This window comes from Lineus longissimus, chromosome 10 (assembly GCF_910592395.1).
Source record: "Lineus longissimus chromosome 10, tnLinLong1.2, whole genome shotgun sequence".
NCBI lineage: Eukaryota > Metazoa > Nemertea > Pilidiophora > Heteronemertea > Lineidae > Lineus > Lineus longissimus.
The window spans coordinates 4,130,804-4,143,868 of NC_088317.1; the positions used below are offsets into that span (position 1 = coordinate 4,130,804).

Consider the following 13,065-nt stretch of genomic DNA (forward strand, 5'->3'; position numbering starts at 1 on the left):
GCTCTAACAGCGGGAATGGCGTTGGCGTTTCGAGGGCTTTTCGACAACTTCCCCGGACTATCTCCAGATATCGAAGATCAGGTTACGGCCGAGTCTCCACAGTGAAGATGCCTCTCAGAATGTCTTTTCCAAGCGCTCACTTCTGTTACACGTAAGTAACCAGGTCAGTAAATTAAAAGATCGATCTCTTAATTGATTAAACGCCAACCCAATTGAAAACACTCATCGTTGAGTGTTGTCAGTTGGACTGGCGTTTAACCGATTGATCGGTGATCGATCTATTCATCGATTGACCGTGTTGACTGATTCTAGATCTTCATGCACCTTTTACCTCTCGCCAAATATTGAATATTTCGTCCTTTGAAAAATTGGCAGTACTGTACGACAATGAGTTATTCTATTACGTAATTAGTGCCCATGTGGACGACAAGATGAACAGCCCGCCTGCACATCCTCAAAAGATGCGCTCTGTATATGAGGCCCAGCGGAGACGACCTGGCATGGCCGGAGGATCAAAATGTCGAGAAGGGGAAACTGTGCAGCCACAGAGAAGGATCTGATGACTACAACTCGATTCGTGTCATCAACCGACCTTAGAATTCGATGCAGACGGAAAGAGCTGAAATACAACTTCTACATAGCGAACACAATTCTATTTTTGAATCCGGACATAATTTGTAATAGGATATTATTAAGAGCGGGTTGTGAAATAAATCATTCTCTCAAAACAGTTGCGTTAGGTCATACACATTAGCGAGGTTTCGTAGATGTACCTATTCTTGTATATTTCAGTGCTGTCTTACGGGAACTATGGTTATTCTACGATACATTTCGGTCACCTCCACCTCCTTTATAAACGCGCCCAAGATTATGTTTTCCCATGTCGATTGCGTCCGTGTTTTCAAATGTCGAACTCGTGTAATGAGGTATACTGAAATTTTACAGAATCTAACAATTTGAAGGAAATGTTACAGTACACCGTTTCTCTACAAGACACAAAAACCTAAAACAAAGTAAAATGTATCATATCCTCAATTTGTTCCGTTTCCACAAGGAACCGATTGCGGGATTTCGGTGACTTTTACCCCCGCGCAGGCATAGGGTTTTTGCAGTATTTGGCGTATTTCCCGCCGCAAATGTGGCCCTTTTTACAACAGTCGTAGTCCGTAAAACAGGCATATCCGTGAGGAGAACAACATTTTCCTCGGTCGCTGTTGCAGAATCCGGTGTATTTGCACTCTCTATGCGTTGAACATTTCGTTAGAAGGTCCTGGAACTGCCATGTGCGAGACCGTCGGGTTCGAACTCTGAAAAAAGAAATAGTGTCAACAGGGGGGTCTGGCCGACAGTAACCAACCAGAACTCCGTAGAACACAATGACCACTTCTTATACGATGTCACTTTTGAAATCTCTAGAAATCTATGACTTTTGCTATAATGGCTGTAACTAATAAAACAAACAATGGATCGGGAAATAAACGCTCCCTGGCCGATGCCTCAAGATTGCATGTGAAAGAAATCAATATGCGTAAGTATGGAGATTTTTACAGATTAATTCATGTGGCCTATCTCGGCCCTCTCGGTATTATCGGACCCTTCCTCCTACAATACTCACATGATTGCCTCTTCCGAGCCTGAGGAATCAACTGGAACTATACAAAACAGAATGGCAATTAGATGAAGATGAAATTAAAAGTGTCCAACAAGAGAATTATCGAATTATCGAATACGCGATCGATGTTAGCCTAACCAAGTATAGATCTTACTCCATACTTGACCTGACTGGAATCATTGAATAAAGGATACCGGGAAGCTACGCTGTTGTCGTGAAAATCAGGTTTAACCTAGTCGGGGGCCTTTATCAATTTTGCAATGATTTGAGAAATGTCCGCTTGAAAACGAGCATATCAGACATTAGTAGTTCACAAAGGAAGACCTTTTGAAGATATCAGCCTTAACCTAATTCATGGTATTTACTCTCCTTTCACTTTAATAAGGTCATTAGGTTATTTTGCCCCTTGCCGAGCAGCCCCATTATACGGTCTATATATTGTCTTAAAAACAAAGCCCGCTCGCACCAGGCCTAAATCCCCACTGTTCTACGGCCGAATGAAAGGATTATCAGGCCGAATCTTGATAACATCGACCCCCACGAAACCGCTTTCAATCCAACCTCAATGACGCCACCCATGACACATCCCATGACACATCTAAAACTTAGCAATCTGATTGGCTCGTTCAAACGACAACACTCCGACATTTTTTTATGTGACGAAATTAAAGACAACTTCGATGCGCCAATCAAAACAGCCTGAGCAAGTCAACATTGAGAGCAAAAAGCAAAAGGGAAAACACGTAACCAAACATCTTGGCGATGTCATAAAGAATATTGAGTCAATTAGAACGTGGAAATAATTTCCCTAGCCGTCAAATGATGATGTGAGCAGACGGAGCCTTTTCGCAAGCAAGATATATAGACCCACTTGAAAAAAAACCTCTTGGGAAGTCTTTTCGGATCGCAGCGTAATCCTTAGCGAAATTTCCGTTCGTGGATGGAAATGATGCCATGAAAGCGGGAAATGGTGGATGGCATTTTAAATTTTTACGAAGGGTTCATCAGCTGTATTTAAGCTAAAGCTATCTGTGTCAATGGTTTGGTTGATTAGTCGTTGACATTTGCTTGAAAGAAGACGGGTAACATCTCGAAGTTGGGTTCCTAAGGTTGAATGCGGATATCAAAGACTTGGTTAATTGTTTCTTGAAGTTTCCTGATGCAGACATGATTGGCATGTTTTTAGTAGCATGTGGCTGTGAGGACCGTTTTCTCGTACTCAGAGCACCAATACTTTTGTTTGCATTCTGCTGTATTTGTTATCGTTATATGATAGATCCCAAAGTCATTAGGGGGAGGGGGGTCAGACCGACTAACGATTGTAAGTTGTTCAGCAGAACACAATAGAATCGGGCTATGCTCATTCCCATGATAGGGGTGAGGTGATAGCCTGAAGCCCCTATTACCAAAGTAAACCTGGCCCAATTCTATTGTGCTCCGCGAAAGCAGAACGAAAAATTGGGCTTCCCGCTTCAGCCAAACAGTTTTACCCAATAATCATCATGATTATGTGACGATATCTCTTTAACAAGCTATAGCTAGTAATCAATATCCACAATTAAAAATAATTGGAAATTGGTACAAAACTCTTCAATTGAATTGCGTTTCGTTCTTTAAATGCCAAATGCAGTACGCATCAGGGAGACATGCCAAGATAATCCGTTAAAAGATTGGTAACTTAACGACGAACTCTCGACACAATAGATAATGCAGGGAGGTGTTTTTCATAACATCTCTCTGAACAGACCGACTAAAAACTGCTTTAAGAAATTACGAGATGAGCGTTTTTTCCAGGGTTTACTAAACAATGAGAGGGAGGGGTTAATGGCGTCTGTTTTACTGGTTCTCCATTTTAGCCCCAGTCTGTTTTATATTACAGGATATCCACATAAATTTTGTGGAGAGCGAAATCTGAAATGAAAATGGAGTTTTCCCGGTATCAAAAGCTTTTCGCAGCGCACTTTTAAACTCTAAGCTCTAGGTAAGTAATTGTATACAAATGTACTTCGAATCGGAGTTCCCGTGCAAATGGAAAAATCTGATTTTAGAAGCTTTTACCAAATGGTCAATTAAATATTTATATATATGTACAAATATACAACCACGTACTCAGGGTAGCAATCTCGATTTCGTGCCAGCGGTTACTATGTTATTTCCTTTTCTAAATTGAATATTAAAGATGAACACGATTTCGCCTAAAAGTATAGAATATTGTAAAATCACAGATATTGGACACTCTTACATTGAATAGCGTCGACATGGCTCTTGGAGGCGCAATAGGTAAAATGAGCCAGGTGTTAATGTCGCAAAAAAGAATTAATCTTCTATCCCCTTAAAGACATTTTAAAGGGGATCAGAGACAGTTTATTCTGCGATTTTCTTTCTAGTGAGATGAACGAGACACAAGTGAAAAATTGGATGGTGCGTAATAGCCGACCAAGGATTGATGGATGGAAAACCTTAATGCATCAATGGATACTTAGAGACGTTTAAAAACGCGACATTAAATAGAATGGATTGATGGATTATGGTACTTAGATTTCCAGAAGCGTGAGCGAGGGAGTGGCTATGGACTTGACACAAATAAAAAGTAGGCCTATTCCGTTAGGCGGGAGAATATCACGCACTCGACTCAAAAAATCTTTAAGAGCTTTTTTGCGTGCACAAATCGGCAACTCCTGAAGGTGAAATGAAGACCTTCTAAAAGTTTTTGAACCTCTGAAAGCCTGTAAGATTTTGCATTTCACTAAAAAAACCATTTTGTGCTTGCCGTAAAAAACCTTAATTTTTGAGAGCGTTTTAACCTTGACATCTATCGCGTCAAGAGTGAGAACCTAGCTTGTACATGTACTTTTATTTTGTCTTGACCAGTTGTAAATTGCGTTAGTTCACCACAGGGACCTTAGTCTGTGGTTCTCCCTGACGCTTATACAGTATCACTGGACATCTCGAACTACCGCGTCCATTCCACATATGTGTATAAAAAGAACACAAAGGGATGAGAACATTACACGCGTAGCCACGGGTATGACATTTACCTGTAATGGATTATCTTTGTTAGTCAAAAACTCAGTACCAGAAGGAACGCGTTGGCCATTGGCAGTGACTACAACCATTCATGAACCCCAAGCATCCATTTTTTACATAGAACAGCGCTGCTGGTACGTTCGCAAGGGAAATAGAATCATACAGCAGAGTCAATGGTTTTTATTTGATATGCATTGACAAGAAATGACAGATCACACGGCTGACATGCCATAAGCAAACTTTCATTCTGATTAGTAAAAAAAATCACGATGTCATATTGACTGAATTAATTACCAGATGTTCTCTGGGGTAAAATCAACGTTTAGAGAGGTTGCGCTGTACTTCCGACTTCAACTAAGTCTTTGATTTATAGTTGCTTAGTGGCACCGTCGATTCAAAACAGAGGCCCAAATATGGACCATGACGCCAATATGTGATGGTAATCTACAGTGGAACCTCTCTATTAAGAACGCCCTTGTAACTGAATTGACTAACGCTTTCAAACTAATCAGCAGTTTGGAAAATCAAATCGAAAAAACCTTCATGCCACCAACTGGAAATACACAATGTAAACATTGGGGGGAGTCTTGGACAACGACATCGTAGTCTATGCATAGGTCCGATTCGAAACGTGTATTAGGAATTATTCTATCACCAAGTTAAGCAAGATCTCAGTCACTTGCATACAACTTGATGATGCGTCAATGCTTTGAGTGAGACCCGATGGGGATTGTGTTGCTAGTAGGAAGTTCGCTTTAAGATCACGAATTCGAGCCATACCCTTTCCCTTTTAATATGAACTAATGGGGGAAGCTATAGACATTTTTGTTAGCGATAACGAACAATAGAGAACACTTATAGCGCCTCTCACAACTGATTGAGAATGAAATCAACCATGCAATGTTTGCGATATTTTAGTGTCAAGGGAAATATGATGTTAATCTGCATGATTGAACAAATGTCAATAATTCCATCTAGGAAGACATGAGATGGAAGTTGCCTCAGTATTTAAATTCACGGTCGATTTTAAATCTGCCACGCCCTTGCTTAATCATGATCAGCCCCGCATCAGATTCTGAATCGGCTCGAGAATTACAACGCGCCGTGCGAGGAAGCGCGAAAGCTGAGTGGAGGAGCGAACGACTTGTGATCAGAAGGTCGTGGGTTCGAGGATCTGCCATTTGTTACTATATCGACTGTTGAAGTGTTATGTGTGCTACAGAAAGGTCCTACAGAAAGGTTACAGAGTTGGCAACTGAACTGGCTGGGCATTGAATGTTATCTATATTTATCGAGAAGAAGAGATCAAATTAACGTCTCCTGAACGAACCAGTCTTTATCTGATATAGCAATTTTATGTCCTCGCTATGGTTCTATAGAGACCCAAGACCTTCAATACCTCAGAGATTATAGACGCATAATAGATCAGACAGCTAAAGGGAAACAGGGCGAATAGCAACACACCAGCACATGACTTAGGTGATGCTGTCTATCCGTCAATCGCATAGTATCGGTGGTCCAGAAACTTGTTGACAACAAAGACTTCAAAGTCTTCTGTCGAACTCTCGGATCCCTTTCATATACTTCGAGATTGATATCCTCCCTTGAAAGCCCACCTTCCCCTTCATACTTGAGTACTCTTTCTATACAAGCGGATTACTTCAGATTACATAGATATCTACCCTCTTGTTTCCTTTTCCGTCAGTTCGTCCATTCATACGAGATATCACAGAATCTCGTGAAAGGGAGAGTGGGCGAAATTCAAAAGATCAAAGCAAGATGGCGGACAATAAATTGTTTTCATATCTGTAGCTGATCTTTCATTGGCGATGGTGTTGTTAGTAATGCAATATGACTTAACCCTTTGCCGCAATAAATGGTCAAATGTCAAGGTCATGTTAAGTTTGATGCCAGCATGAAATATCTCGATCGCTCGAGATAAATAACTTGATCGCCTGAGAAAATATGGCGATCGCTCGAGATAAATAACTCGATCGCTCGAGATATTATCTCGAGCGATGGCAAATCGGGTGAGGCAGGGACTAGAAATTCGAGTTGTTTATTTTAGCGACTGGTATGGCATGTTAGTCCAGGATGTCCCCTTTCACCTCACACCAACCACGTCCCCCTTGGATCTCGTTTTTTCCCGCCATTGTCATTTTAAAACGAACAAAGATTGAAAACGGGGTGGATTTCGGGTGTGGCTGGAACTAAAAATTCAAGTTGTTTATTGGATTCGACGTCATGTGAGGGGGGAATTCGCCGACTGAAGTGCTAGTTCCCCAATTGGATCCGCCCTTGCCCCAAGCACGGGCTGGCCGCCCTAACCAGTAGGCTTAACTTTACTCTCTAATTTAGGGTGGCTGGGAAAGGACATCACATGATCTTTTTTCAACATGAACATTTTCTTTTCATGTGATGTTCTTTTCCAGTCGCAGTACTTAGACCTTCATAGTAGCACGAGTTTCAATTACATGCTACTGCTATACTTCAAAATTTGATTGCTTTTTTACCTAAAATTTAATAAGAAAAGAACACAACGACATTTTTTCCTGCTTTCCTTACCTGCACTGAGGCACAACACCATAACTAATCCATAAAGCAACACCACGACTATCCCCAACTTTGTACGGTCCATGACTGCCGTTGTGGTCTCTCCCGTTGTCTCTTTGTGAATGAGCCTGGTACGAAGACACCAAGACTCCGGCGGCTGCGCGCTAGCGTCGGCTCGCAGTGAACGACACTTCTCCCGGAAACTTCTCGCAGGTGGTGCGTGGTGTTCCTGGGAAAAAACTCGACGACAGATAAGGGCTGTATTAACATTTTCGAGTTCGTGTTCGAGATGTCGATGCAGATACCGATGATATAATAATGGATTCACGCTGTTGTCAGGTTTAAATATTTTTACTTCCGGATGTGGTAGAATGCGTCAAATACGTCATTCCTGATACTAAATTTAGCATATTTACAGTACCCGGAGCACAGAAACCTCTAAACGGCTGTCGTGTTAATTACCTAATTCGTCATTATCGCAATAGAAATTAATCAAGTAAGTGATCATTTAATGGTAACCAATCATGATATTTCCCACTTGATAATCAATGACAATGGTCAGGTATATATGGCAAGAAAACCTTCAACTATCAAGTTGACTGCCCGCCTTATGATGGCGGTCCTAAAGGGAGGGGCGTTATAGCGAGGAGCTAGGAAATCAAAACACATTAAATATAATACAAGTGCGATGTTCTGTGAGAGAGGGGAGACCCCTATCGGCGACTTCGTGTGACTTAATCTCACCTATACCTCCGGCTCATGTCTGTGGTTTCCCCAAAAAGGAAAGCTTGCACATATGTGTATGTTATTCATTTATTTCATGAAGGTTTTTTATTGATTAATTGATTGATAACTGATAACATATATATACACTTGCTTGCATATTCAGCATGAATTCTTTTGCCTGCATCAGTAACAATGCAACAGCCTTCGACCTAAAAACGATGATGATGACGATGACGACGACGACGACGACGACGACGACGACGACGACGACGACGATGAGCAAGCGTTCTGAGGATTTCGTGCGGCTTCGTCACTGCTTACGTCGTAGTTCATGTAGATGAGTAGTTAGTCCGTCGAATGCACATGAGCTCGTTTCATAGGCACTTTATTAGCGAAGGCCATTTTTTTTATAATACGTTTTTATCACTTAATTACGACAGCGTGTGGTCAACGGTATCAAATTATAGATTATCATTCGATTATCGGGAGGGCAAGAAGCACAATTAACACAAGCCGTGTTGCTCTCCTCGGGTTGCACGTCCATTAGACTAATGGACAATAGAACATCTTCCTGCCACTTTCCAGAAAATTGAAAATCTAGAACTTGCTCGTTGACGTAATTTTGAATGGAGAGACGATGGGCATCCGTCGACCAAGCTCTCCAATGCAGTTACAATATCATACCGCCGGGCGAGAGGCGTCCTTTCAGAAAGCAACGTCACAATCTCTTAAAGAGAATGCTATGCTGGATAATGTTTATCATCACCCATGTCTCCTTTTCAGGTGTCGTGAACTGTAGAACGAATATGAGGATTTTCAAAAATACAAGGGTGGCATGGTCAATTTTCAAAATGATTTTCAGCCAGGGGCGGAATTTCACGGTCAATTTTCAACGATTTTTCAACAACGACGGCATCATTTGCACCTCATCCCCCCCCCCCCCCCCCGCCGCCGCCCAGCCAGAATAGTTTTATTGATAAGTGTTTTGGATCGCTTATTATTGTTGTACACTGACACTCATCGAGATTCGAACTTTCCTAAAATGCCTTTCCAATATGTCACAATAGCACTTCGAAAAAAATTAACACCCAGGGTTGCGATTCCGTTCATTGATCATGATGTGTGTGGGTCTGTCTCTGAAAGGACGGCTCTTACGAAGCCCTGACCTGGCCGATCGCATACGGTTCAGAGGTCAGGATATCACCCGGTGTCATTCTTTTGTTTAGTTTGTAAAGAGTAGACCGGCTTGGCCCGTTCACATAGATCATAGCGGCAAAATATTCTGTCAGTTTTCGTGGTTTTTTTTACTTCGGTATTTAATACTACCATAGACACTCCATAGAAAGAGCCGATTAATCACAGCAGAATCCATCACTCGATGGGGATGGTTTCTTTTTTTGTTCTCGTTATGCCTTTTGCGATGTTAATTTCCACCCGTCCGTATCCACGTGTCTTGTTCGTTTCCTGAACGTGACTAACTTTATACTCTCAGCTATCCACGTCGAGCATTCACGATAAATAACAAGGTGGTACAGGTACGGTCCAATTGTTAGTGCCTTGTCTCTTTAGCATTCTTCATCAAACACTTTCACACTGTTGCCAATGGATGCAACAATATTGGTGCCACTAACCGACAGGTTGACCATGGCACAGTTTGACCCCTTGAGGGTAATCCCCTCTTTTTTTTTTTCAAAATCGACAAACGTACCCTCAGCGGATTTAAGCGAGGTACGCTCAAATGCAAGACGGGGTGGACCGAAGCTGCTTGATGTCGAATATAAGCAGGCAGTCGTGATCCCATTGGCCCAAAACCCTGAAATGTCGCCGGTGTGGGGGGGGTTCTTGCCATCTCCGATTGCATTGAGTGATGTATTGCATAAAACCCTTTTTATGCCTATACGCGGCTACTCTGGTCAGACTCATGATGTAGTAAAAGCTTCCAACAGCAGCGATGCGCCGAGGACCATCCAGGTGGTCGATGTCATGCGAAAGGACGACCGTGCCATCATCCCTGACAACTGTCACCATATACCGGTCTTCCTTGCTAAGAATGACGTACTGACCACGCATATTGACGTCAAATGCAACATGTCCCCTGATCTTGATGTCAGAACTCGATCTCACGTAGCCTGCTTCGGTATCAAAGATGCGGATGCTGCAGGAATCATCGGGAGATGAGCCATCGGATAAGATGGCTACTTTTCCGTCGGGGGTTGCAGTCATACCGTACAAGGGAGAAACGTGTTCTGTAATGGTTCGTTCGTAGGTTCCTGGGATTGCATAGACATCAAAGGCGGTCGATGGTCTGTCTGCACTCGTTGGGTGAGCCACAGCATATTTCGAGCCAACAATGGCCACGCAAGGGATAACATCAGCGGGGTCATCTACTTTACAATCATGCTCGTGCACTAAACGACACGCATTAATGCTATATGCTTTTCTCGCTGAGATATTGCCAATGCTAAATTTGTCAGTATCGGGAACGAAGTCAAGGCTCTGGCGAAGGAATTCGTACTTGTCCCAAAGGCTCTCGTCGTCAATCTGATCTGCAAAGTTTCCATACGTCATCATGCTCTCTCGCAATGTCGTAATCTTTTCCAATTCAGCAACACCTATGGCTGGTTCTGCCAACAACTTGTCGGCGTCGGCAACAGTTGCTTCTATTCTCTCTACGAGGTCGGGTATTGTGTACATGTACATCATCGCCTCATCAACGCATTTAAATTCGTTCCTCACTTGTTTCTCCAAAGCTTCTTTCTGTCGTAATATTTGCCCCATTCGATGTTCAGCCTCCTCCTCAATTTTTCTCAAAATGGAGTCCATGTGCTCCGTGGCCGATATCTTCAAGACCTTCAGCTCTTCGCCAACGTGTCGCAATCTGCTCAGCCTTATTCTCTGTTCTTCAGTAATGGTTTTCACCTCCTCCGTTACTTCAAGGAAAACTTCGTCAAGTTTTCGGACCTTGTGGTTCCCATGTGCCAATTGGACGCATAGAGTGCAGACCTGTTTCGAGCAGGAAAAGCAGAAGTCCTTAGCTAACAGCCCATGTGCCTCGCAGCGAATCTCTTCTGTCCTGCTCGACCAGTCCAAAGGGAAAATAACATGGTCTTTGGTGACTTTATTCTCGCGGTGAACTTGGGTACAGGCATCACACAGTATCATATCGCCGCAGGCAATGCAAACATTCTTGGCTTGTACCGAGTCTTCCGTTCTGTAGAAGCAGCTTAAACACTTCGAAGATTTCTCTTGTAGACTCGCCCCCTCAGCCGCCACAGGTTTTACCATTGTCTGGCCATCTTCAGAGCAGTCGACAAAGCCACTTACTCCGCTTGCTGGTACTGGGTACTCCGACTTACATGTGGGGCAAAGGAAGGTCTTGCTGTCTTCACCAATACCTTTCAGATGCTTCGAAAGGCAGGTTGTACAGAAGGCATGCTGACATGTCCCAACTATCTTCGTCACGTGAGAGGTCAAACATATTGTGCACACCTGGCGCACGGTGTCATCCTTCGCTTCTGAAGACATCTCGTCAAAAGCACCTGAAATTATAGGATTTTGATGCAAACTTGAAGTCTCATACTTTTACAGGCAGGTAACTGGTACTTCTTTTACCTTTATAGGCCCTAAGATAAGTTCATATACTGTGTAAACGCTATTTTGATGCGTCTGTTTTTTTGCATACGCCTATGGCACGTAAGATATAGGCAATATAGGCGTCATTCAACCGGTAAAAGAGCGTTGACACAGTAGTAATTAGTTGAACGCGCTCATTAGTGTTGAAGACTACACAGTATGCATATATAGGGCCTACAGTCTCAAAATGATGATTTAAGTCACTGAGGTCATTCCCACTGTAAGGATTCACACAATCAACAATCTTGGAGCGACACGAGCGGGGTTCACGCTCATTGGGATACACACACCATCTTGGTTAACTCATTTCCTTTGGAGTACCCAGTAGGCCACCAAAGCACGTTCAGGCAACGTGGAGAACAATCGCTCTGCACGTTTGACCCGCGGTATAGCCAATAAGTTTACCTAAAGCGTCGAAGCTCGTTTTCTCTACCCCGAGGGCAGTGCAGTGATCGTTACTAAGCCCGGTAAGGGTGATTAGGGCGTCGGACATCACCATCCGTTGTCCATACGCGCTCAACCATTAGTGCTGCTACCCTAAACCAGAATGATCGGGAGTCAGCAGATATGGCAAACACTTACCTTGGTAACCGTGATGACTCCACTCCCGGACTTTACTGCGCCTTAGCAGACCTGAGAGTAACCCAGACACAGACTGTACGTAGAACAGTCTTTCAACAGTAAGTGCAGTCAGACAATCGATGCACAAACGAAACGTTTCGCCGAATCTATGCGTCGTTATGAACGACGGTAAACAAATCGTGCACTTTGTAATGTTATGTAAATATGCAATGATATATAGCACATTCCAGGTAACGATCTGCTCACATGCGCTTTACATCATTGACCCATATGCCCAGGTGAAAAGCACAGTCTTCAGTTGTCTCCTAAAAATGGGACGAGATTTCAGCGCCCCTATAGTGTCCAGATTGAACAAAGATGGGAAAGTGCATCCCTATATTTTAAGATGTCGACTCAGATAATCAAATAGAACTCAATATTAAAATGTAAATCTCCTAAAAAACATTGAAACACGTCGTTTATTCATCAGACCCTTCCTCCTCCTTCAGGAATTAAGCCCAAAAGGAAGGAATTTCTCGGGACCGTATCATGCAGAACACAGGTCTCAGAATATACTTGTGATAGATGCAACTTACAAATTGCGTGGTTTTTATATTCATCATAGTGATTTCTACTTGAATCGCAGATCCGTCAGAGACAAACGCGGAAGGACGTATACGTACGTCGATATAATGATCGAAGGCACGCGAATAGAGGTCGCTCATTACCTGATTAAGTCCTTTGATAAAAATAGAATACAGATTCATAAAGATGCTAAACAGATTGATAAAGATACTATACAGATTGATTAAAATACTAAACAATTTTAAAATTGCCATACAGATAGATAAAGATGCTAAACAAGGTACAGAAATACAGTGTCTTTGAATAACCAGTTGAAATATACTAAAATTGTGTGTCATAGATTTCTGAATCATAAAATCATAGTAGGC

At 42.6% G+C, this 13,065-nt stretch overlaps 1 protein-coding gene and 1 long non-coding RNA gene across 2 annotated transcripts; both read right to left on the reverse strand.

Moving 5' to 3' along the window:
* Positions 1–631: 631 nt before the first annotated feature.
* On the reverse strand, positions 632–7,513 carry LOC135494815 (uncharacterized). Its single transcript, XR_010448463.1, has 3 exons — positions 7,205–7,513; positions 1,616–1,646; positions 632–1,307 (listed from the first exon to the last, which is right to left on the reverse strand). It is a non-coding gene; the product is annotated as an uncharacterized LOC135494815 (long non-coding RNA).
* A 487-nt stretch (positions 7,514–8,000) lies between these two features.
* LOC135494953 (uncharacterized) lies at positions 8,001–12,305 on the reverse strand. The gene is made up of 2 exons (XM_064783325.1): positions 12,134–12,305; positions 8,001–11,457 (listed from the first exon to the last, which is right to left on the reverse strand). The coding sequence occupies exon 2, from the start codon at positions 11,441–11,443 to the stop codon at positions 9,653–9,655; it is 1,791 nt and encodes a 596-aa protein (XP_064639395.1). The 5' UTR covers positions 11,444–11,457; positions 12,134–12,305; the 3' UTR covers positions 8,001–9,652.
* Between the last annotated feature and the right edge of the window lie 760 nt (positions 12,306–13,065).